Source organism: Coloeus monedula, assembly GCF_965178545.1.
Source record: "Coloeus monedula genome assembly, chromosome: 6".
Lineage (NCBI taxonomy): Eukaryota > Metazoa > Chordata > Aves > Passeriformes > Corvidae > Coloeus > Coloeus monedula.
In genome coordinates this window covers 60,634,723-60,660,515 of record NC_138786.1, presented here as the reverse complement: position 1 = coordinate 60,660,515, position 25,793 = coordinate 60,634,723, and the positions used below count along the sequence as shown (strand labels likewise).

Here is a 25,793-nt window from a genome sequence, read left to right as displayed (position 1 = left end):
ATAATTAATCTAAACCTGCCCTCTCTCAGTCTGCAGCCATTTCCCTGACATGTCCTTGTCAAAAATCCATCTCTCTTGCAGCTCCTTTAGGTACGGAGCAGCCTAAACTTTTCAGAAAGCCAATCTGAAGTTGAGGATTGAGACTCCTGTCCTTCCAAGTGGGATTTATTAAAGGAGCAGTGGCTCTCTACAGTTTTGCCACCCTGGGGCAGCACTCTGCAAGTCACCCACAGGATCACTGATCACTGCCAAGGTGTCACAGACACTGTTGCTTCAGATCCACTGGGAATATCTGCTGGACAAAACGTCTTAGGTCTTTAAAGCTCCTAGAGAGTAACTACATCCTCCAGAAACATAAAGACAAATCACCTCTGGTCTCTGAGGCAAGCCTGGAACAGGTACAAATGGGTTTATTGACAAGAATTAGCCACTGCACAGGAATAAAACAGGCAAACGAAGCAGCAAGAGATCTTACAAAATGTAATAAAAAGCTTTGTAATAGAACAGTATCAAGAATGCAAAGCAAGAAAATACACAAACAATCAATGCAGGTTTGAAAACGCCCCTATTCTGGGGAGGAGGCTGGGTGAAATAATCTCCAGAGATCCTTTCCAAATTAAGTCTGTCTATAATTTAAAACTACAAATGATGCTTTTCAATTCTTTAAGTTACCAAAAAAATCCAAAGCTCATCCTGAGGAGATGTCCATTCCATATCCAAACTGAAAGAGTCTGGACAGTCAAGCTGTAACACAGCACAGACCAAGCAGTTGGTCCCCATGAAGAAATCTTCATTTACCAGCAGTTACTTCCTCCTCAGGATGTGAGTTCCTGACATATCTGGAATAAGAAATACTCTGGGAAGATTCCCATCAGCTCTAACACTGGTGTCCCAACTCAACACATTCACAGACCAACTGCAGAAATTCCTGTGGGCATTTAAGACTGTCCTCAACTTTCAAAGCTGAATTCTTAACAGAAATGGGGAAATATATCAACCATTTAAGCACAGGGGTTTTTTATGCGTTGCCCCAAATGTTTTGCCCCCAAATTTCACTCTGATAGAAATATAATCAATGAACCAACAGCAGGGGATTTATCTGCAGGGATATTTCTTCTCACCTTCTTCCTTATTTGCTGTGCCATTGTTATTACTTCACCCCACATGCAGAAGCCAAGCTGACATGGTTAATGTTCTCACAAACACTCCAGCAGAAATCTAAATGAAGCATCATTAAAAGAGAAAGCACCAGGGTTTGCAGAGAAGCACTTAATTAAGTGCAACTGTTCAATTTCAGTCACACTGATTTGACAGAAATGATAATGTAGGGCCAAATTACATCCCAGATCCTGGCAAAAAGCAGCTGAGGGAAGAGTTTGGCCCTGCTACACTCCACCCTGACAGTCACAAATGGGACTCCCTGTGTGCTCAGTGACAGCAGGAGCCAGGGACGGGTCCCACGCTGGCTGATTCCTGGTGGAACAGACAATTCTGCTGGAGTCAGTCAGGTTGTTTTCACAGCAAGCCTGCACTGGAACAACAGAATTGGGTCCCAGCTCAAAATGACCCCATGAACCCCCTCCCTTCCTGGACAAGGTGTGGTATCTCTTGGTGAGCTGAGTTTTGTCCCGTCCTTTAAAGCAGCTCCCACATCACTGTGAGATCAGTGGAAAAATAACAGTGGAGGAGGAACTGTGAAATGTCACAGAATGTGAGGTACTTCCAAGCCCCAGAGACAGATTAGATGTGGTTTTCTTCAGAACTGGCTAAGGGGAAGCTAAGCCAGCCTGGTCCTGGTGGTTGGACTGGATGATTTCTTTGGGTTCTCCCTTAACCCTGTATTTCTCTGATTTCCCAGAGCTACTGAAGAGGGATTTATAAATTTCCAGCAGGATGAAAGGGCAGTTTGCATCCTGCTATACTTGCTCAGCATAGAGAGCAAGCCATGATCTTCCACATGGAAACCACCTCCTCAACTCTGAGCATCTTTCTTCTCAGCTAGGAGTTGGTTTGGTTGCACCCAACACTGCTATTCTATCATAAATGGACCAGGACAGATTAATCAGTGGCCTGATCCAGGCAACAACACAAAATATAGAGATATTAGACAATATAACAGCAAGATTATAAGCGGATTATTGACCTTTTCAACTCATCAAAAAAACCCTTTAACAATCAAGTATCCCTTTATTCAGCACACATCCCTCATCTGTCAGCCTCCTGTGAGCTATTTATGAATGAGGTTTTCTGCAGCATGACCTTTATTCTGCCTCCTGACACCACGGGTGGAACTGAGCACAGCAGTGATCTGAGCTCAGCCCTCAGGAATTAGGTTGTTTAAAGGGATACTGCCACAATAAAGCCTACCTGAATTTTTTGATTGGAGACTGCTTTTCCTGCGCAGTTGCAAGGTGCCCGGAATAATAAATTGGAAAAATCATAATGTTCCAGTTTGTTGAGAACCAAGTCATGAAAAAGGGACAGTCAAAGGTCTCAAACGTGATTTTGACAAACTGCGTGGTCCCAACCCAGGAGGAAGAGACGGACAAAATGATCAGGAATCTCCAGATTAGCTTGAGAAACGTGGATGTGCAAGACTGGCATCGTGTCTGGCTGTCAGCCTCTTGACTGCTGCTCTCTGTGTGCGTTTGTGTTCCTTCTTCTCCTGAAAAACAAAAAAAGGAAGAATAGAGAGTTGTACATGTAATGAATGCATTCACAACAACGCTTGGCAAAACCTCCCCTTCTGGTCCAAGTCACAAATCATCCCTTGCCTTCTCCCTATAACTCCTCTATGTCTCATAAATACTGAAATCCTGCACGAAAGTATTAATAATACCATCTCTGTCACTTCAAGGAGGCAGAACCAAACACAAACACAACACCGAGGGCTGAGGTAACAGTATTACAAATAAGCTGCTGTCACTATTTGCTTCATCAGCCCTTCATTCCCTCTGCCAGCAAACCTCCAGAATAAAAATACATCCCTTGGAACCAACAACGTTATAGAGTCAATTACTGTGCACATAAGCAACAGAAGAGCTCCCTGAGCCTGTAGGTCTGGAGACAGGAACAAGTTCTTATTCCTCAAGACTTTTAACTCCAGAATCACTTTTTTATTTGCAAGCTGGGATGGGGAAAAAAAAGAAACAGTTTAGTGGTCCTATGTACCCAAGCAGAGAAAGGCTTTTTGCAGTCAGGTTGGTGTACTTACATTTTTGAAGTTAACAAAGGAAGCTGGACGGAAGTGAAGCTTGGCACGCCTAGAAATAAACCTCTGCACATAAACAAGGAGCAAACGGAGAGTTGGCATTTCCCATTTTAGCACAGTGGTTTTCAGACCCAAGTGCAGATTTCCTACCATAGGTGGGGAGAATTTAATCTCACTGACTGGTGACTTGCTCTCCAGACCCATCTCCCAGAGATGCAACCCATGATCCCTGTTTTGGTTTGCTAGATCCCAGCTGAAAACAAGGAGCACTAACACAGCTGTCCTGGGAGCTCCCGGGGCAGCACTGAGCTCCAACCATTCACTCTGTTTGACCACATCACACCAGTTTGGTAGAAGAAACAGGGAAAACTCTTCTAAAAATCATGGCCTGAAGGCCATTCTCCTATCAATTATCAGTCACATGAATACATGATGTGATATATAGAAGAAATAATATGATTTTGAGGGAAGTTATAGATGCACTGAGTGATAGATGCACTGTCCAATATTCAGCTTTTATGTGACAGAGGTATCTTTTCACACTCAGGCTTGGTTTCCTTTTACATTAATGCTTTTGCTACAGCCAAAAAGAAATGTCAGACTAGGGTTCCAAGCTATTACTGTAAACCAACATTACACATAAAAAAAGATTTATCATAGCAGGGAGTGCATTTGCAGTCAAGAATTCTCCTAACTAGGACAGGGAGCTTTTTGTAGTTGTAATTGTGTGATGTGGTTTTTTTCTAAAAATAATCTGCATTTGGTGGCTCCATTGTTTAGTGGTGAATCAAGAATTTAAATAAAATTACAGGTTTATTAAAAACATGCAGAGGATAATCAGCCACGGGTCTGAAAAGGCAAGCATCCTTTTAGCATTCTCCTTGGCTGCTGAGAGAAAATAGATATTTTTATGGTACTAATAATGACTGACATCTATTGAAAGGTAAATTACAGTTTATTTGCAAGTTAGAATGGCTTAAAAAGACTATATTATAGTAGCATCGACTTGCAGGTCTTCCTGCTAAGTAAAACTACCATGCAATTAGTCCTTTTCAGCTACCACTTAAAATAATCACACAATGATAGAAGAATAAAGCACTTTTAGCCATGCTTTCTATTTTCCAATTACAAAATAATGATGCAATTGGTGTCACTATGCATGACAGTACCATCAGCATCTGACTTGGATGTTACAGTCCCAGGTCTGAGTGCAAGTGAAAGGCACAGAAACACACTCTTGTTGCAAGACCTACCTTGCATTTAAAGTCCTGAGTAAGTTTTTAGAAACAAATGTACAGTGAGGAGTTGCTCTAAGTGTTTAATCAGCAGGAATTCACCCCATGTGATGTAGTCAGCAAACAACTGAGTATTCAGGATAAACATGTTGTCTGGGGGCCCTTTATATTTAATGATAATGGAAAGGCATGGTGAGAGGGGAGCTCATTCCATCCCCATATATCTATCTCTATCTACATCTAAGCTCACTGGAGGCACTTAACTCTAGACCAGATATCTGCAATTAACTTAAGTGAAATTGTGATTGATCCCAGTGACAGAGTAGCTTGACAGCTGCTTTCAAAATCCATGGGACATGCACACCTAGTTCCTGGCCAAAGAATCAAAGGCCAAGATAAGAAATATCTTTCAAAATAATGACAGGGCTTGAACTAGAAGGCACAGGGTGAGCAGGCACATGGTTCCTATTAAAGAGGTTTAGGGATTTCCAAGTCATGAAGCTCGGGCTGGAACAAGCACTTGTGTTTAGACACCAAACGATAACGAGGAGAAAACAAACTAATAGCCAAAGTAGCTGGGAAACAGCATTTTACAGTTGGCAAGCTAGCAGGGTCTGCTTTTAGATGGGACTGGAACAAACCAAAAGACTTATCCGTGGAAGAGCACAGAAACGAGCTGAGGACTTGGCAAGGATGAAAGGACAGGTAAGAATTCAGATCACACAACAGGTGACACGAGGAGGTGGCACTGGCCATCTGAGTGGAAGGCAGTGAGCAGAAACACCCCTGGCATGGTCCTTTGGTCCACGGTGCAATTCTTACTGACAAGATGGTCACAGAAAAGCCTTTCTCTTGCAGTTTTCAGAAGAGTGAGATGAAGAAAATCAAAACCTACAGCTTTTCATTGGAACTCTTTTGGCTATTTGGCAACTACACCCTAGAAAATTATATTCTTTTATTTGTTTACCTATTGGGTAAGTCCTAGTTAGACTTCTCTGATGAGGAAGGGAAGATCAGGATAAAAAGGAAAATTAATAAAAGCAAAGTAAATGTTTAGAAGAGTATGATGTCCAGGAACTACTCAAGTGGCCTAAAGCCCTTTCTTGGAGAAGATGGGTTGTGATTTTGGATGTACCTTAGTGCCAGCAAGCACAGTTATGTCAGCCTGATATCTGGAAAAATGAGATTTGGTTTTCTGGTATCTTAGCTATGATCTTAACTGCAAGATGCTGCATCCACTCCTTGCAGCAATGATCACCTCCAATACTCCCCTCTGAGGCTTTCCATCAAGAAAGTACTCCTGGAGTACGAGATCACTCTGTTTTCCAACATGAGAAGGGCTCTTGCTGCCATTGGTGGTGAAGTGACAAGAGGAAGGTTCAGCTCCCCCAAATCCAGTGTGCAAGGGAGATCCGACCTGTTCTTCCTCCCCTTTTTGCTCACAGTATCTACACAAGCAGTCTTCCAAAGAACTTGGGCAATTAAATTATTTCTTTCCCAAAAACCTGGACAGTTAAATTACTTCACTCATTTAAAGTCTGTCCTCCTCAACAGTGTGGCTTAGCAGACTTGCAGGCCTGTGGCTGCACATTGTAACTGCTACCATCCCATCCCTGCAGCTGCCAGATGGACACCATGGTGAAGAGCTCAGTGTTCACCACACCTACAGGTTCATTTGAGCTAAACTCCTGCAGTGAAGTGGGTGATGGAAGCCCTGACGTGCAGCTGACCGATGCTCTGAACTGTGACGGTCTTCCCTAGAAATCCTTCCACCTGCTGCTCCTTCTCTTCCTCTTCATCAGACCATCCGCGGTGCGAGCCGAGGTTGTCACTGTCTTTGAGAAGGAACTCTTAAGGGCCCTGGTCTGTGGCCAGGCTGAAGCTGAGGAGACACAACCACTCTGTGAAATCTAACCGTGTGCTAGGGCTAACCATCTCTGAGGATCTTCCGTGCCTCACGCCGTGCCGGGTACCTAATGCACGTCATGTACCTGCGAATCCCAGGCTTCTCCTCCCGTCCGTGCCGCCTTCCTGCCTCACGCCCGGGCTCGGGAAGGACCTGCACGAGAATCTGCTGCTCGCAGCACCGCAAACCAAACGTCAGCATGCTCGGGCCCTGCCCCATCTCTCCGGAGACACAGGGAAGAGGCCTCTGGCAGGCACGCGGTGGCGCCAGGAGTGCGGCTGTGGTTCCTACCTGATCTGCTCTGCCTCTCGACTCTGCTGTGCCGACAGATTCCCGAGGGACTTCGATTCTGCAGCTCAAGAATGGGAGCAGCAGAATCTTCAGCAACAGATAGAGGGGAGAGCTGCCTAGTCATGCCTCTGTGTCTGCTGGGGCAGTTGCCTCCTGGCTTGCATTGGATGACAGATGATCGTGAGGCACCTGAGAAGAAAGAGTTTGCATCAGTTTTGGCTGGAAAGTCCCTGGAGGAACGCGGGGCTTTCAAACAGGCTGGCAGTGAAATGCATACAAAACGAAGCGCACAGCAAAAATGCAGGTTTCAGCTCTGCTCAGGATAAAGCAAATAAGTAAGTAAATAAATACTTAACTCTCTCCCCCCTTATAGTTAAAAAGGTGCTGCATGAAAACCAGTCTTCCCCCTGAAGAAATGAGAGCCCCATGCTGCAGTGTATTCTCAGCCCCATGGCTCCGTCCATAGGGTCTACACAGTCAAAGGAATTTGTACTCACGTGGGCCCCTTCCTGAGCACTGACACTGAATCAGGCCAAAGGAGAGGTCACCATTCCCCCTTAGGCTGGGAAGGAGGGCTGAGGAACCACTGCCTCCCTCAGGGCTGGGAGCCTCTCTAGAGGAGAGCTTCCTCTTTCCACACTCCAGAATGATCCTTGAGACTCTTGGATGGGATGAAGCCATGGTCACACACAGGTCTTTTGGATGAAGATTTCTGCTACAGGATTGAAGATGCCGATTTTAAGCCTTTACAGACACCAAATCAGAATCTCCACATCTTCAGAGAAGTTGCTTTCTCTTCCTCTGCTACATGCAGACAACTCCAAGATGAGACATTTCACATGGAGGCTGGACAGAGGCACGAGGCAGCAGAGAAGACCCAGGTCCCAGAAATACCAGTAGTACCAGATGAAAAATTTTCCAGTGAGTAGGACACCATATTTAATGAGCAAGAGCTTGAAGGGCTGAATTAAGAATCAGGAAAACAACAGCAAGGAGTGCAGTGCTGGAATCCATCAGTGTGACTGGTGATCAATCATGCATGGACTCCCAAATTTACCAAAGATGTCTCTGTAAGAGGTCAACACATGAGCAGCACAAGAGTCTTCTTCTCCAGCAGAAAGTCAGGATGACAGGCCATTTTGGCAAGCATAAATGTGTGTTCACAGCCAGCTGAGATCACCCACTGCTTGTTTTGCAGCTGCTACTTCAACTGGTGACCATCTCACCTAAACTTGTGGAATGTGCCCGTACCCAGAGCAGCCACTGACCTTGCCACGACTTGGAAGGATTTAATATGCTAATCCCAACTGTTTCATATTGAAAAGAATACAAAAATAGACACAAACCCCATGTGTAAGGTGCCACATGTGCAGCAACTGTGGCAGAAATCCCAAAGGGAGACACCGTTTATTGCAACATGAGCCATTCCAGTACACTTTGAGCGAAGAACATCAAACCCAACTACTACTTGAAAGTATATTCCAAAGCAAGGGCTGTATCCAAGACTCAAGAATTGAGATAGGACTCTTGTCAGAGTTCATACAATCACTTAAAGCTGCATTGGGTTCACCAAGTCTAACAAAGATCGATGTATAAAATATGGAATTATACAGAAAAAAAATCATCTCTCAGCCTATTTAGAGCCTGCAAGGTTACTTTTTACCCACCAAGTAGACAAGCAACTGAATCAGCAGCTGAACCCCTCCAGATGACCTTTCTCAAGATGCTCTTCCCTTTCTTCTCTGTCCAGTATGAGGGAACTCTGACTCAAGGGGGACGCCCAAGTTTACATTCCAATTGACCATGAAGTCCTACAAATCCAATCAATGCAGTAAACAACCCACACTCTGTGACAACAGACCCAAAAACCCACTTTGAAAAATTAAGACCTACATGATGAGAAGCAAGCTACGCACTGTGTTGCCTCTCCTCAATTTTTGATGAGCATTGCTTTGTAAAGAGCTTTCTAGAGCCTACCAGATGTTTTCAGACCTTTAAAAAGCCATTCACCTTCACGTATTCACTTTTTAATGGAGAAAATAATGATCTAGCAGCCACACAACTCCCTGCATGACTTTGTTCCACTTATTTCAAAACTCCAAGAGCTACCTCTCCTACTGGTCAAACAAGAATAACATCACATACTTCATAAGACTTAGTAAACATCTCACGAGTTACTCTTGCAAGTTACACCTTCATTTGTCATCTGAAAATTAGTCCCAGCCTCCATGAGGTTAAGCCAATCACTACCTTTGGGGCGAAATATTCAAAAAGGCATTTCTGATTTTTCAGGTCCACAGCTTGAAGAGGTTTTATTTTCAGGAAGTGTTTGTTTGTTGACTGCCTGTCCTTGGAGAAGAAGCCACCGAGGTGACTGGCTCCAAACCACTCCTCGTTTTGATGTTCATCACTTAAAAAGATTTCTTTATGTTGAAAGACACATGTTATGTCTCAATTCCAATTCATTTCAGAACAAGATTCACATTATACTCAGCAGAAGTCTAGCAGGTGACCTGCAACCAAAATTTGATGGAAGACTGTTTTTCCTCACATGCAAAAAGAACTCTGAGTTATTTGTATCTGGTACAACAGAGCAGCATGAATCTTCTCTTGGGCATTGACAAACCCAGCAGGTGAGACCAAAACTGTAATTCAAGAGATTGCATTAAATCGAAAGTCTCTGCTTGATTTACTGAACTCTTCTTCCCTTATATCTGAAGCAATCAGACAGCACAGCCATTTGTCAGTATTTCATTGTTACAGCCAGAAAGAGTGGGACACCTAACGCTGCTCAATCTGAACGTATTTTAAGGGTATCTGTTGATTGGGGGGGGTGGGGGGGGTTTGAAAAGATAATGCTGGGCTCACTTTCCAAACCTGGAGCCAGCAGCAGGGACAACAAATCACCATTTGCACAGCTGAGCAATGAAACCTCCCAGGTGGGCAGTACTACCCCACTGGAGAGAAAGGGAAGGCAGAGCTCATGGAACTCTGGTTCTTTGTCTCACTTCACAACTCTCAGCTCTTGAGGAGGAATCTGCTAAGACCCTCCAAATTTGGAGGGATCAGCAGCAGCATTTTCCACTGAACTTCCATACACAGAATAACAGAACCATAGAATGGTTTGGGTTGGAAAGGAACTTAAGGTCATCTAGTTCCAACCCCCTGCCATGCACAGGAACGTCCTCCACTGGACCAGGGTGCTCAAAGCCTCATCCAACCAGGCCCTGAACAACTACCCCAAGCAGAGATGTCAGCATGGGGTGGGGCTTTTTACACAGTTTGTGGCTTTAGCAGGAAGGAACCACAGGCTGAGAACAAATCTACATTTTGGGCGTGCTTTGCTATCTTAAGAGAATGCTACTGGAAGAGACTGGGAAATAACAAACAGGAATAACCTTGCCAGACTGTCAGATCTTGCTGCTAGAAGTGTTCCTTGGAGGTTGTAACCAAGTGTCAAAGCAAGACTCTGCCAACGGGATTGACCAAAGAGGAAAGAGAGAACTGGAAAGTACCACGCACGATTGCATCCTGCACATCTTAATGCACCAAATCCACCTGGATTACTTTTCATTATTGAATGAAAACAAATCCATGCTCTTTCCCATTTTTTTATGATTACTTTTAGTTTATTAATCTGTTTCAGCAAATCTATTTCCTTGCCCTGCAAATGTAGATGCTTTATAGCTTAAGAAGTGAGGCCATTTCTCTGCACAAGGAGACCAAAGGGAAACCAGCAGGGGAAACACATGGCTTTCCCCATGATTCTAACAAAGTCTGTCCCCATCTTGCATTAATTATTATACACATATCCCAGTGTACTTTGATTTAGCAAGGTAATTGACTTCCCTCCAAATTATTATAATTTTGAAATTAAGGGGCTTTCAGGCAAAGATATAAGAAATAGGAATAGCAGTTCTTTACTAGTATATATAACAAGGCAATAATACAGAAACACTGGCTTAACCTGACGGAGTCAGGATAGGACCTGACACCCTGCCGGGCAGGGTGGTGGCAGTCACAGTCCCATTAAGGGGCGGCTGCACCCTCTTTGAAATGATAGAAATGGTTCTGTCAAAGCAGTGACCCTGTAGAAGGGTCTGGTGCTCCTCTGAAGGTCCAGTGGTGGTTATGCAGCTCTTGTCCTCTGGGAATCCAGTAGGTAAGGGCTTACTGTGGTGTTCCAAACCTCAGATTATATCCAGGTAGGAATGCTTGTTTCCTCCCCCTGGGCAGAGCATCTCACAATGGGATGATGTCATTTTGAGTCATGCAGTAAGGCTTGATGGTCCATTAACAGAAGATACCCTTCCGGAGGGAGTTATCAGGGATGTGTCAGGGAAGAGATAAAGAACACTGCCCCACCTGGTTTTAACAGCTGGTGATAGAATACATACTTTTGGTTACATCTTACATTGTAACCTATGACAACAACCCATGGCATTTCATTTGGACAATGATTCAGGTCTCACAGTTGCTACTAAAAGTGAATCATAGAATATCCTGAGTTGGAAAAACCCACAAAGATCATGGAGTCCAACTCCTGGCCTTGCACAGGACAGCCCCAGGAATCCCACCATGTGCCTGTGAGCATTGTCCCAGCGCTCCTTGAGCTCTGTCAGGCTTGGTGCCCTGACCACTTCCCAACCACCCTCTGCATGAAGAACCTTTTCTTAATATCCACCTGAATCTCCCCTCACACAGCTCCATGCTGTTCCCTCTGGTCCTGGATCAAATGGATTGTCAGTTAAATAATCCATGCAACACAAAAATGCAGTCCTGGAACTAAATTCTATGGCCTGATCATCATAGAATCGACCAGGTTTTTTTCTTTTCTTTTTTTATCCAACTGCCCCGATGGAAATTTAGAACCTCTCAAACAGGTAACTTAATTCCCTTCCAAAAGCCATCTGTGCATTCAAGACACTGCATTACTGACACAAAGTGCTGGCTCATTCAGAGACAGCAACATCTGGCTTGATGGGATGCGCTAAAATACATTCTCTTTATTTGATTACACAATGAAGTCGATAGTTAAATAGCTGATGATGGAAGTGAGCTGAACAATTTCTATGTGTTATATTCCCAAAGCCCTGCAGAGCACTGGTCACCTCTGGCTACCACTGTAATCAGGAGAGAGAGCAGCTTTACCAAGAGGCCACTCAAGGCACCTACAATCTTTTACTCATCCAGTATTAAAACAGACTTATTTTACCGTGTCCTCAAAATCTCAGCTCCTGATCTATCATTGTTTCTGCACTGACTAAAGGACGTCTCCATTGCACTGCCACGGAAACAATCGCTGGGCTTCGACAGATGGATGGAGGTAGGAGTGGCTCTGGTGTGGTGTGGAAAATACGTCAGCTGAATGTTCCTGCTAAATTGGGCTCTGGAGAAAGAATTGCCAATGTTCCTTCACCTGCAGGAGCGAACAGCTGCTGCAGTGACGGACCTGCTCACACCCCACGAGCCCAGTGTCCCCAGAGCCTGTGCATGAGCTCCACCTGAGCAGCCACCTCAGCACTGGGAGGGCTGGAGGCTCTCGCAGTGAAATTCTGCCCTTATTGATGCATAGCAAGGAGATGATGTGAGTTTTGCAGCCAGGGAAATATCAGATGCACACGGAAAGGAGGTTGAGTGGTGCTGCTGCTGGGAGAGGTGAAGAGAGCTGCTTCTGTCCATTTTACAACAAAACCTCATTAGGCTGGATTTGCCATGGCTTTAATTGGATTGTTTGCTACTGTTAGCACACAGCTGGGAGCAGGGTATGCAACACCATCAGTGACTTAGATCCATAACTTAGTTTATCCCAGCCACTGCCTGTAAAATCAAATTCTGCCCTTCCCTGCACTGGTGTAAACCCACAGCGAGCCAGTACAGCCAGCTCAGTGGTCTGGGCACACACACTGACAAACCTGAAGACAACAGCTGGGAAGTTAAAATTGAAGGACAAACTCTCCCCAACTTTAAATGTGTTCAGAACCAGCAATTTGACCAGGGATATGAAGTCATGATTACATGTACTAAGGCCAAGCAAAATCAAGAAAACAAGCAAACATGCTTTGCTGGCAGCATGCTATACAAGTTTGAGGAATAAGCATCTCTTGCTCAGTGAAGAAAGTTCCTTTCAGCGTGTCTCAGGCAGTTGGAGATAACATTCTCCATTTAAACACTGCAATGGTCTCTGTGTATTAGTAACACACAGATGTCTGTTCAGAGTGATGCCTTGCTCATTTATTATTTGCTTGTTCTGGAAGTTTTTATGTTTGAAGGGGATGAGAAGGTTACAATAATTTTTTTTTTTGTCCTAGGGGAAAAGATTTTCAGATTATAATGAAAAACAAATGACTCAGTGATGGTGTACAGCATTTCTCTTGTACTATGATTAACTATTGTCAAGAGCAGAAAGCAGAAAAAGTAGGTATTTCTGTTGTGGTTTACTAGTGACATCCATCAGCAATTTCTGCCAATTATCCCTTCAGTATACAGCCCCCACTCCAGATCAGCAGACAGCAACTTTGCTTGCAACTAGGAATCTCAGCAACTTCCACGTGCCCTCCCATCCTTGCAACAAAATTAACTAAGGCAAGGAGGGGAAGTAAATAACTTCAATTTCACATCCTGTAATTCACTTAGTGCCTGATCAAGGGATGTGCCACTCTACATCCTTGCACCTAATTACCCTTCCAGATGAGCAGTTCCAGCTTATTGGTCAGGGGAGAGAATCCGAGTTAAACAGTCAAAAAAAAAAAAAAAAAAAAAAAAAAAAAAAAAAAAACCAAAAAAAAAAACAACAACCCCCCAGACCTGCATTTCCTTGGCTTTATGATGGGAACAATGTTGGGACCAAGTCCCAGGGGGCTAACTTGTGATTTAGGGCCCAGACTGCTGAAAAAATAAGGACCTTGATTCCCCTTATAGCTACAATCTGGAAAAGAAACTCAACAATCTGAATCAATTTATAAACAGCAAGAAAACCTGGCAGTAACTGGATAGACAGAGGGTAAGACATTAAATCAAAAAGATGTGCCCAACTCTGCCAACTACAAAACCACAAGTCAGTTTCGAGCAAAAGAAATACAAAGAACTGATAAGAAGGAGCTGAGTGCATCTGCATCTAACACTATGAGATCTGGCAACTTAAGCAATTCAGAATTTAATTAAAACAGCCAGGAATGGGCAGGACCATGTGTGTGTATGGTCCACGTCAGTTGTGTGAACAACCTGAGATTCCACTTGGCCCTGGCACCTGCAGCGTGTCTGCTCCCAGATGCTCTGGCTGATTTCGGACTACACAGCCAATGTGGAAGCTTCACCATGCTGCTGTCCCAGTGCCTGGTATGATGTGACAGATGAAACCTGCAGTCGGAGCACCACTGACATCTGCTCATACACCTCCAAGGTCTGGGAGAGGCCCCAGCAAGTCAAGCTGTGGTATTTGTACACACTGGCTGTGCTCGGGATGGAAAGACAGTGAGATTTGCACACATGGTACTGCAAATGCACCAGGTTAATGTTAGAACTAGTAGTAGTGATAACAGAATTACAGAATGGTTTGGGTTGAAAGAGATCTTAAATATCACCTCATTTCACCCCCTGCCATGGGCAGGGACACCTTCCACTATTCCAGGTTGCTCCAAGCCCCATCCAAGTGGCCTGGAACACTGCCAGGGATGGAGCAGCCACAGCTTCTCTGGGCACGCTGTGCCAGGGCCTCAGCTCCCTCACAAGGAAGAATTTATTCCTAACATCCAATCTAAATCTCTTTCAGTTTCAACCCATTCCCCTTTGTCCTGTCATTATCTGCCATGTAAAAAGTCACTCTCCCTCTTTTTTATAAGTGAGAAATAGTCACTACATAAGTTGCACAAAGGCATCTCCTCACACACCCCCAGATCCCCACAGCCTACTGCTCATCTCTGGGATGGGGCTTCCCTTATTAATTGCTCCAAGTTTGATGCCTCTACATGCAACCCTGATAAATGCCAGCCTGTAAAGGCATCTTTCTGTACATCAGCTACATGTTCTGCTGAACAACCTGCTCTGAGATGGAAGCTCTTGTGCCAACCAGCGAATGTGCCCTGCATGGTTGGCATCCAGTGCTGTGTCCTAAAGCCTCTGACCAAGGACAGCAGCACAACGTGGATCCAGGCTGCAACACCCCTGATGTTCAAGAGCTGCAGCTATTAAAAAACAATTAAAACAGCAAAAAAAAGACATTAGCAGGAAGCATGTAAAGGTGCCATTGGGTGTAGGAAAGCTGTGAACTACCTTTTCCAGGGCCCTAAGTGTAAAGGCCACTCTAGAGGACTTCTCAAGTTCTTTTTTTCTGAAGTAAGTGGCTCCTGTTTGTATTGCTCTGGGTCAAGGCCTTTCCTCAAAATATACAAAAAAATTTATTGGAAAAACCCAAATCCCTGTTCAAACCTTTGTTTTATCTACATTTTATTGAAAGTATACTTAAAAACATGGAAATATTTTTTTCTCATTTCAGCATAACTCAAACAAATGTATCACTGCCTCTTTTTAAGCATGGACAAGGAATTTCATTGATTTAACACCAAAAATAACACACCAGCACCAGTGTGGGAGTGTCAGAACAGATCCTGGGAAAGAGGCTTATTTGAGAACATCTGTGGTGGAACTGGCAGCTGGAATATGCACTTTGAAACACAGTGGCTACTCATATTTTAAAGTTACTGGGCATGACAGCATACTTAGATTTTGAAGGTATGTAGAAGGAAGTGGTGCAAATGAAGAATGATTTTTAGATGTTGAAATCAAAACTTCTACAACACAAAATGACCCACAAAAAAAAAAATTTAGAACACCCACTTGGAGTGGAATGTTTTGGACTGAATTCTCCTGTCAGAAAACGTTGCTGGCATCTCCACTGAGATATAAACACTGTGTTGAAATCTTGTAATTAACCATGGCAGCTCTGGAGCCTGGACACTCTGACCTCCCGTGGGGGGGGGGGGGTATGGACATCTCCTTCTTCAGCACAGAACTTTTCCCAAGCAAAGAGCCTCTGCTTATTGCTCCTTCCTTAACCCCTGGACATGGTATCTGGAACACAGCCTGGGAAGGGCGGGACCGGGCACACAAATACTCTCCCTCCCACACCATAAATGTCACAGAGAGCTAATTCCTGGCTAAGAGCTGCTGGGGGAAGCCAGGCCAAGCTGCAGAGGAAGAGGAGGCAGCACAGGGGCACCCAGAAGTGTGTCTGCACCCCACTGTCCAGCCAAGCAAAGCCCACGCCAATGAACGACTCCAGACCACGCGGATGGATCCAATCTCACACAGCTCCTGGGAAGAGCAACTGATTTTGGCTTTGGCTCAGCCCCTGGGAAGGACAACAGGGATGGTCCCACACCAGAGTACTCTGTGAGGAGCAGGCAGCTGGACTGACAGATGTTTTTATTCAGGTGGAGGCAACACCTCCTGTCTGAGGGAACAACACTGGAACTTAAGACCTCTTGTCCCCTTATTGCAGAACCAGGGCTTTATTTTAAGCTTGTGCTTACATAAACACTCCTCTGAGACCATCTCAGTGACAACTCCTGAGTGAGACCTTTGGGACTCACAGATTCAAAGGGATATCCTTTGCTGCATCAGACTAGATGTGTTTTTCCACTCCAGATATACCTGATCTGACCCCAATTCAAGCCAATCTCAGGATTCACTGGTCTGGGATCAGACCATCTTCCCACCACTCCACCATTGACTGAGCAAGATAAACACAAATCATTTGATTCAAAGCTGCACACCATCCCATTAAAAAAGCCCTCTGCTATAAATTTTGTAATGAATTGTATCAGATGTGCTTCCAATTGTTTCACAATTTATACACTCTACTCCAAACCAAAAGGTTAACAATCCATTAAAAAAAAAAAAAAATCCTCTGAAAATCAATCTTGCCATTGCTAGAATTTGGTGGCATTTCCAAAAAGGAACAGCCATTCCCAGTTAAACTCTCACTTTTGCTTTCACCGCCGTAACTCAAGAGTAGCTTCAATGAAAGCCATGAGGCTGCTTTGACGTGAAGTTGTTGCGAAAGGAATTTACACCCAGGACAGTCCAGATATCACTCATACGTATCTCATTAACAAATAATTACAATATAGCTTCCAGTTTCAAGAAACACTGCAATAAATCCAGGCTGGTTCATGGATCTCCCAAGATCCACAAAGGCAGCCGTCACACTGACGGACAGCTCAGCAACACTTCAGATTTGTATTTGATAGTGTTGACCTACACTACACAAACTCGAGTGCCTCCAGGGAGTGGTTCATTCCAGATACCAATCTTGGGAGGTGAATCACCTCCCAGAGGTGCCCAGCTCTCCTGCTGACCCCAGGAGGCTCTGACGACTTTCTTGGTACTCACATATTTAGGTGGATGTGGATGAGTCCGAGCCCGACTGCCTCAGACTTGGGCCATGGCAGCACTGCAGTACATTGAGCACATGCTTCAATTTCCTTGCCTGACTTAGAGGCTAATAAGGCACATTTCAAGAAGAGTGGGTTAAAGGAACATTTTCCAGGTAAGCAGCTGGGGCAACAGCAGGGATTTATCACCATATCCCTGCATTTCACAATCCCAGGAGATACTTCCATCTGTTTTCTCCAACACCCTTGAGGTAATTGCCCTGACAGGTCTCATCCCTGCCTTTCCATGGTGGCATTTTTGGGACAGGTCTCCTCCATGCAGTGTCCATGCCACACACCTGGCTGATGCTGGGGAGCGGAGGCTGGCCAGGCTGAGGTGAAGACACGTTCTCCAGAGGATTTGGTGGCTGTGGTGCCAGCTTGGCACACACCTCACATCCTCCAGAACCTCTCATCCACGTGCCAACCCTTCTGGGCAGCTGTCTCTGCTCCATTTCTTTCCACATGAGCAGGACTTTCTGACCACTTATCTCCAAGCACTGGGTGTCTCTTCACTACTGAAGGAGCCCTTCTTGCCTGGATTCCACTCCACTCTCCAAGAGTCAGCCGTTCCTGTGGTTTTATCACGAGGTATCTAGGAAGCCACAAACCTCAGCTGTGTGAAAACTGCCCACACAGAGCACACTCCTCCCCTGCTCTTGGGAAGCTGGCTGCCCTATCCCATTAGGATTCTTTGGGAATCCATGCTAAAATCTTTGCTGATCTGTAAAAACCACCTGCACACACATTTAATGTATGGGTCCAGTATTAATTCAGCTTGGCCAGGTCCATCCCGAGCAAGAACCTTTCCATTTGCAGCCTGTTGGATATGACAAGTGCTGTCATGTAGTTACTTCCAGTCTATTGCCCTTTCTTCCTACAAAGACTGGATTTTCCCTCCCTGAGGAACCAGGCAGCGCAGTTTTGATGCTGCTGCTGCAGCCCAGCATGGGCAGAAGGTTAAGACAGGTCTAACAGAGGCACTTGACAGCAGCTGGACTGGTGAACCACAGCTTGTCTAGGGCCCCTGTGAGGCAGGGACAATCTTTAATCCTCTGCACTCAGCACCCAGCGCGACACAAGCCTGGCCTGAGCCTTCAGGAAATAAAGAGCAGCAAATCACCCCATTTTACCAGCAAAGCCAGCTCACCTGGCTGTAACACTGCTCCTAAAAAGCAGGTGAGAGTATGAATTACAATATCACACATCCTAAAGCCTGGTGCTGTGCACCAGCAACAAGCAGTCATCTCCTCCAACTTTCCTTAAGGCGTTTTTTCCTCAAGGGAGAAACACCAGGTGACTACCAAGCCTGCAGAATTCTTAAAATCACACACACGATTCCGAGAAAAACAACGCAAACTACTGCCTGGTTTATTGAACCCCAGCCCTGTTTGTAATTGAAGGCAGCCTGAGCCAGGTAGATCAAAGAACTGGAAGTCACGCTCTGCTGACCGGTGCTGGACCGTGGCTCTTGCTTTGTTTTGCTCCTGGATGTAGGGCTGAATTCAACTCACAAAAAGGAATTACATTTTCATTGCTGGTTGGCTCAAACCAGAGACAGCACACACACCTCGCAGTTTTACAGCTCCAATGTCCTCATCAGACATGCCTGCTGGGAAAACTGCTCATTTCTGGCACAAGCAGCAACTTCAGGAAGTACCACACAGCTCTTTAAAACATTGGACACTGAGAATTATAACTCAAAACGGTGCAGTTAAAGCCTGAGATTTCTACAGACATTCAAGTCAAAAACTCAAACCTAACATCAGGAGTATTTTTAAGAAAGCTTTCTTTTTTGACCTCTGATTTATAAAGCATGTGTACCCACTGTAAATTTCCAGCACACTGACTTTTATTTGTTTCACCACCAAGGCAGTCAAATCTCCTGCTGGACAAGATCATCACATTCCCAGTGACTCTGAAGTGTGATGGGAAGTTGGTGGGCAGTCTTAAAGAAATGAGACTCTTATGTCCTATCAAGAGCATACAAAAGAATTCCTAATTTCTGTCTTGTGGTTTTTGTATTAAGAAATTGTTTCAGAGCTACCACTTCTGAAAATGAGGGGGGAAAAAGCATTTTAAGGGGACAACTGCTATACTGAACTGAGGGACAGCAAGCACAAAAGAAGTTGGTGCCTCTGTCTTTACAGCAAAACAATAAATCTAGACTCCAACAGTAAATTACTCCAGAAAAGCCAGTAACATTACAAGGACCTAATTTCATATAATTTTAAAAGCCAGAATTGAAGTACAACAACTTTATCCATTGTTCACGTTTCAACATCAGTTTCTTCCTCAGCAGCACTCACACAGCAGTTGAACACGGGCAACAGAAATTTAACTGCCACTTATCCCAGTCGATATTAAAGTGCTCAAAATGCTATCTGAGCATTACTTTAAAAATACACACACCACACACACACACACAACATTCCTGTTACTCTGCATGGAACGGAGCAGGAGGAGCATGCGGAGTGAACTCCTGCCTAGGAGGAGATATACAGGGGAAAAAAAAGCATTTACCGTCAGGCACAGGCGAATTTAATTCAGAAACATTGTAAGATGGTAGCGGTGCCACTCTTGCTGAATGTTTCTTCATCCTCTGGAATTGCTCTCCTACTCAGGCGCTCGCTCTGGCTTCAGTCTGCATCGCCCTTGGTCCCGAGTACTACAGCAAACACGGGGCTATGGCTGGTGGCTGGATGTTGTTCTGGAGATGCTGCAGGAGCCTATGAGTACTGATTTGCTGTTTCCCTGGGAAACCATTTGCAACACGTTCAAACAATGCTTGACCTCTGCCAACACTTCTCTTTCATTCAATTGTTGAGCATGGCAGATAAAATATAAATATATCAGTGGCGGCGCCTGGCAAACTTGAAACCGTGGCAGCCCCTTTGCAGGAAATTAGGATTTCACATCAAATCTCTGCGCTGTGCTGGCAACGCAGACAGGAGATTTCTCAGACAACTGCAAGGGAATTATGCAATGCAATTTTCTGGTTCCTTACACTGTGACAATATACAGATGATTACAGTAATTATTTTAAGTAAACTTTGAATAATGGGAGTCCTATAGAGCTGCTAAATCAGGAATGCCTTGGGCAAAAGAACAGGTGACATCTAGGTCTGTGTCTGATAATAAAGCAGTGGTATTGCAGGAGGCTCTTCTATAAAAATTGTCACAACCAAGACAGATACAGAAATACACACATATATATATATGTATATAAATATATATATATAGGCTATGGCTGGTCTACATTTCTTCCTCACTTCCCTTGAGACAGCCAGGACATGTTTTGTCCCTCCTTCCCTGACACCTTCTCTCTCTTCGACTTCCTTATTATTACTATTAATATTTTTGGAAGTTGTTCACTTGGTGCAATGGAAAAGTTACACTAAGCAAACTGGTGTCAACCCACACAACTTCTGGAACTCTTGGAAGTTCCCATTCCCTTGTGCAACCAGCACTGTGCTGGGAGCTTCCTTTGCCAGGAAGTGGTTACTGACACCTCTAAAGAGCCCTGGCTCCAGAACTCTTCACCAAGAGATCAACTATCAAGTCTTATCCAAGAATTTGTAAGGAGAAACCTTTACCGTTTATATTCAAGGTATTTGTTACAGGAACAATGGGAAATAAAAAGGGAAAGACCTGAAAGGCAGCTTAGCTCTACCAGAATCTTCTGGCAAAGCTGCTGAATTTTGAAGGGCACTAGTATAGACCTTTTATCCGTAGTCCTTGTGCTTTTGGTAGCAGCTGAGAGTGGAGATTCTTGGCCCAGGGCTTGGTCCTTCTTTCCCCACTATTCCACCAACAAGGGAGAAGTCACTGGCTGTAAGGAAGGCTGAAGTGGTTTGAAAATTATAAGGAATTGCTGGGCTAGAATTTTCCATCTTGGGCTTCCTCCAGCACGGTGCTGGAATTTCACACGTTTTACACAGTAACGTGTGGAGCATACGTGCAGGGACTGGTCCCTTCCCTAACCCTTAAGGAGGAGAGGGGAGGAAGCAGAGTCCCATCCTTTAGATGCACCGTAGAAGAGGCTGGCATATGGGGAGAACTGTCCTGTGGCATCCTCATGGAAAAGGCAGCCTGTGACTGCACTGTACTGAGGGGTGGGAAGGGATTCTTGGGTCCTTGGAGCAACCAAGCAGGACATAATCACTTGATCTTGCCCTGCACATTCCTCTAATGCTGCTCTCTTGTCCTTCTTTGGGGACTGAGTGGCATCACTTTTCTATTGGTGACACAGTAAGGAAGAGACAGTGATTAACCCTATGGAAAGTAGGGAGAAAGTACCTCATCCCACTCCCACAGCCATCCCATCCAGTGGGACACACTATGGAAGGAGTACAGGGAAGAAAAATGGGTACAGCTGCCTGGTTTTCCACCTAGCACATCCTTGCCTGAAAGGCTTGGAGATCTCCTTCAGCATCTTCATTATATCCCTGGTGACTCATAAGGCTCTCCACCATGACAATCTATTCCAAAGCATCAACTGCATTGCCTAGAGCTAACTGGCTTTTACTGCTCATCTGCATTCAGAGGATTTCCAGCACTGTGTAACAACCACTATTCCAAAGGAAATTATCTTCCCAATTTGCAGAAGGAATTTTTTTCTCCTGTCCAAAGTGCCGAGAGTCAGCAGAGTCTGTGATAGAGTAATCACCAGTCAAATAATTGCTGGCTCCATAATCACAAGGCTCCCTATTAATACATGTCTAGTCCTTGAGCATTTATATAATATAAACAACATAATAATATAACACAGAGATTGCTTTTAGAAAACCATTTCTGCAAATAGGGGTTTATAATGGAATCATTAATGAACCTTAACAATGGTGAGGATGAAACACATGAGACAATGTCAGGCAACTCCAGACAATTCCTTCAGACAATTTCAGCACTAATAACAGAACGTGACTGAATCTAAGAGCTGCTGCCTTTTTTTATTCAAAGGAGAATCAGCCATTGTTTCAACACAAAGTCAGAAGCCAAATTCAACTCCTCAAAGCAATCTTTCAAATCTCTCCCTCAGCCATCTCTACTTCCTACAGCAGTTACACAAGAAATGAAGAAGACACAGAACTGCGTGAAACCATGTGGAATTGGAACATAGAACTTCCATCAAAGTTTGCAGTTTCAAAAGCATCAGCTTCTCTGGCTACACAAGCAAGAGCTTTGGCCATCTGTTTCTGCTCCTGCATTTCTGATCCTTCCTCTGTGCTCTCTACCTCTACCCTACGTGTGCTGAAGAAAAGAGTAAAATAACATGGAGTGGAAGAGAGACAAGGAAGCTCTGTCCCTCTCTCCAATCCATCCACAAGTGCAATGTGATGACTCACTTACCAGGATGGTGTAATAGTTACTCCAAGTAACTACTGCAAGACTACAAGCCAACATAAAATCTGCAGGCCTGTGCCACCTTACTCACCTCATGTTCATGCAAGGCACTACAGTAAGAAAACAAGGGGGTTTCCCTCCAAAATTCAAGAGTAAACTAAGTTTCCAGGTACCTTTAAAACAGTTCTTCATATGTTGTTGCTTGCTTCAAGTTCTGTGCTTTCAGCCTGGAACATGTCAAAGTTTTTTTATTCTCAGGGAGTGGAAGCTATGTGATGGTCCTGATAATACATAATAAAAGCCTCTGGAGCACAAGTCTGATGAGAAGCAGCTGAGGGAACTGAGGGGGCTCAGCCTGGAGAAAAGGAGGCTCGGGGGGACCTTCTGGCTCTCCACAACTCCCTGACAGGAGGGTGCAGCCGGGTGGGAGTTGGGCTCTGCTCCCAGGGAACAGGGACAGGACAAGAGGAGATGACCTCAAGTTAAGCCAGGGGAAGTTTAGATTGGATATTAGGAAAGATTTCTTCATGGAAAGACTTGTCAAGTCCTGGACCAGGCTACCCATGACAATGATTGAGTCACCATCCCTGGAGGGATTTAAAAGATGTGTGGATGTGATATGTGGGAACATGGGTTAGCGATGAGCTTGGCAGTACTGGGGGAATGGCTGGACTTGTTGATCTTAGAGGTGTTTTCCAATCTAAATGATTCTAAAATCATCTACATATCCAATTATTTTCACTCAGGAGTCCCTATTTGCCAAGGAAGCCTGCAGTGTGAATCACAGCAGTGTAACTACACAGTGTAAAAGATAACTGGGAGCAAGCCTGCAGCCTGGGTTAAGGCAAAAACTGTTGGGACATTCACCAAAGCTCTGGAGACAGACATATCCACTCCCTTGCAGCAGCTTTATTGTAAGAGGAAATCACTGAATAAGGTGTGTCTCAGGACAGACTCCTCATCCCAGCCAGAAGTCGCCGTGGCTGGAGGCCTTTGAGGCACATCCCGTTCGCTTCTCGCTGTCCTCCCTGCACAGGCACTGCCTGCAGCAGCTTCTATCCCCTGGCTCAGTAAAATTCATCCAGACAAGGGCAGGGTGAAGCTGCAAGTTTGCTGACTCACTAACCAGACAGCAAACCAGCATTGGCAGCAGAGTCAGGACTGAGGAGTGCTGAATCACATCCGCTAACAAGCCTTGCACGCTCCCAGCACAGAGGGGCTGATGCCGTCAAAACATGCTCTGCTCCTTGGCTTACCCCAGCTCTGCTGGCACTAGTTAGTCATACATATTTTAGGGACCTACTACACAAGGAGAGGCTATTTACTCTTCTCACTGAAGCTGCAACCCACGTCACAGCTGGAGTTGAACTCCAGGCAGCCACAGGTTTCTCTGATCCAGAGAAGATGACAGGTGTGGTATCACACACCCAGGGAGGGCAAACCATCACTGCTAAAGGAAAACAGCAGCACAAGTACAGGCAACACTGAGTTTCCATGGTGGTAATGAGATCCATCTCACTGAACTCTGGATGCCAAAGTTTGAACCAGCCATGCCAACATCTTTATGTGGTGAGTAGTGAGAAACTGGTAGCGTTAGAAGACAACACACAACTTCCTCTCTTACGGGTGTATTATAACCTGATATTATTAACTCTGAAGGCACACACTTCTTCCCCTGGCTGTCATAGCAGTAATGTGACTTGCTCCCACCTGGTCATACAGCTTTTAGACACCCTGGGTAGGGCAGATGCTCCCAATGGGAAGCACAGTGTGTGAATGCCTGATAAAGACATGGAAGTGTTTCTTTGACTGCAATTGATTCTAGAACAGTGCTCAGATCCAAAGCTGTGCTGTTTGCTAGTTTTGACATCACTAACTAAAAGATCCATCTAAAATCCGCTCTGCATATGTCCCTGCAGCCGGCAGGTCAGTGCATTCCCAATCATTAGACTGTAAGACTCTCATAGACATGACTTTTATTGTCTCTTCCAGGCTGAGCACGTGTTTTAAGATGACAAGCTAAAAGGCCATTACCAAGTTCATTTTATCCCGTTGGAATACAAATTAGATACAAGATGCAGAAGAGACAAACAGTCAAACTGAGATCAAAACAGATGTATCCTACAAAGGAATTTTTATGTATAGCAAAGTCAAGACTTCAGTTTGAACTTTCACTTGCTTCTAGCGAAATCAGAAGCATGCAGCAAATGCTACTTGATTCAAACTATTCAATCCAAAACAACTTCCAAGGCTTGCAGAGAAAAGAACCCTTCACCTCACTGCTGTGCCCAGTCATGTTATATGGATTTTAAAGAATCGAATTCTGAATTACTTACTCTGTCTGAACTCTCACTGGCTTAAAAACTGTTGGATATCCCTGCTCAGCAACTAAGAATATCAGCAAAGCATTCCATCACCATCTACCAGGCAAGGGAGGGTCCTCCAGCCCCACCAGTGTGTGCCACAATCACACGGGGCAGGCAGGACTGCTGACACCTTCTCCCTCAGTGCTGCCCTCAATCCCACTGTCCATGTCACCAAAGATGCTAAACCAGATCCAAAACTGACCCCTCAGAAGCAGCTATGATTTAATTGAGAATGTTCACACTGAAGGCACACTACAGTCTCCTGTGCTTTGTTCTCTCAGGCATCAACTGAACTTTATCCAGAATATCCTGTATTTTGCAATTGCCAAGAAGTAGAGCAACTCTCTAAAATCTCACCTAATGACTGCAAGAAATACCTACTAAACTTCAAGAAATTTTAATACCCTTGGGGGTTGCATGTTTATACACTGATCTCTGGTTCGTGTTAACATGGGTTGCTATTTTCAGTAAATCAGTCCAAGAATTCACTCTTTAATACTCACCCTGATTTTGTGACAGAAAAACACAACGTGATCTATTTTTAGCCTCCCCTAGCAGGCAAGTCCTGGAAATAAGATAAACAGCATCAGCTAAACATCCACTCCAAGATGACAGTGTGAAGATGTGCAGCTCCCACACCACTGAAACCAGTCCAAAACACTCAGACAGCCCACAGCCAGTGGTCTCTTGGCTACCAGTGGCCAGGTCCTCTGTCACAGACTGGTTTGGGTTGGGAGGGACCTTTAAATCTCATCTGGTCTGACCCCCTACAGCGAGCAGAGATGTCTTCAACTGCATCAGCTACATCACATGTTGGTGTCCCAGCCCAATGGAAGTCCTGCCTTGACCCTGCTTTGTCCAGCTCCTTCCCCTCTGCCTCAGGGCCTAAGAACATGCACCTGGAAAGCAATCACAAAATATCTGACAATTCCCCCACCCCCTCCCTCCACGAGCACTCAACTGCCTTGAAAGTGGCAACATCTTCTGCTACAGTGCCTTTGGAAAGCT

General features: G+C 44.8%; 1 protein-coding gene across 4 annotated transcripts in view; it reads right to left on the bottom strand.

The window, feature by feature from the left end:
- SLC35F4 (solute carrier family 35 member F4) overlaps window positions 1–25,793 on the bottom strand; it is a gene marked incomplete at its 5' end in the record, with an annotated part of 112,665 nt that overhangs the window by 14,569 nt on the left and 72,303 nt on the right. Inside the window, 2 exons of one of the 4 annotated variants that reach the window (XM_082283029.1) lie at window positions 2,368–2,665; window positions 6,644–6,832. In XM_082283029.1, the coding sequence (XP_082139155.1) occupies window positions 2,368–2,665; window positions 6,644–6,832 (487 nt within the window). Of the gene's footprint in view, window positions 1–2,367; window positions 2,666–2,839; window positions 2,962–3,214; window positions 3,241–6,643; window positions 6,833–25,793 lie in introns of those variants that run through there. The other 3 variants (XM_082283031.1, XM_082283030.1, XM_082283032.1) reach the window with 3 other exon arrangements.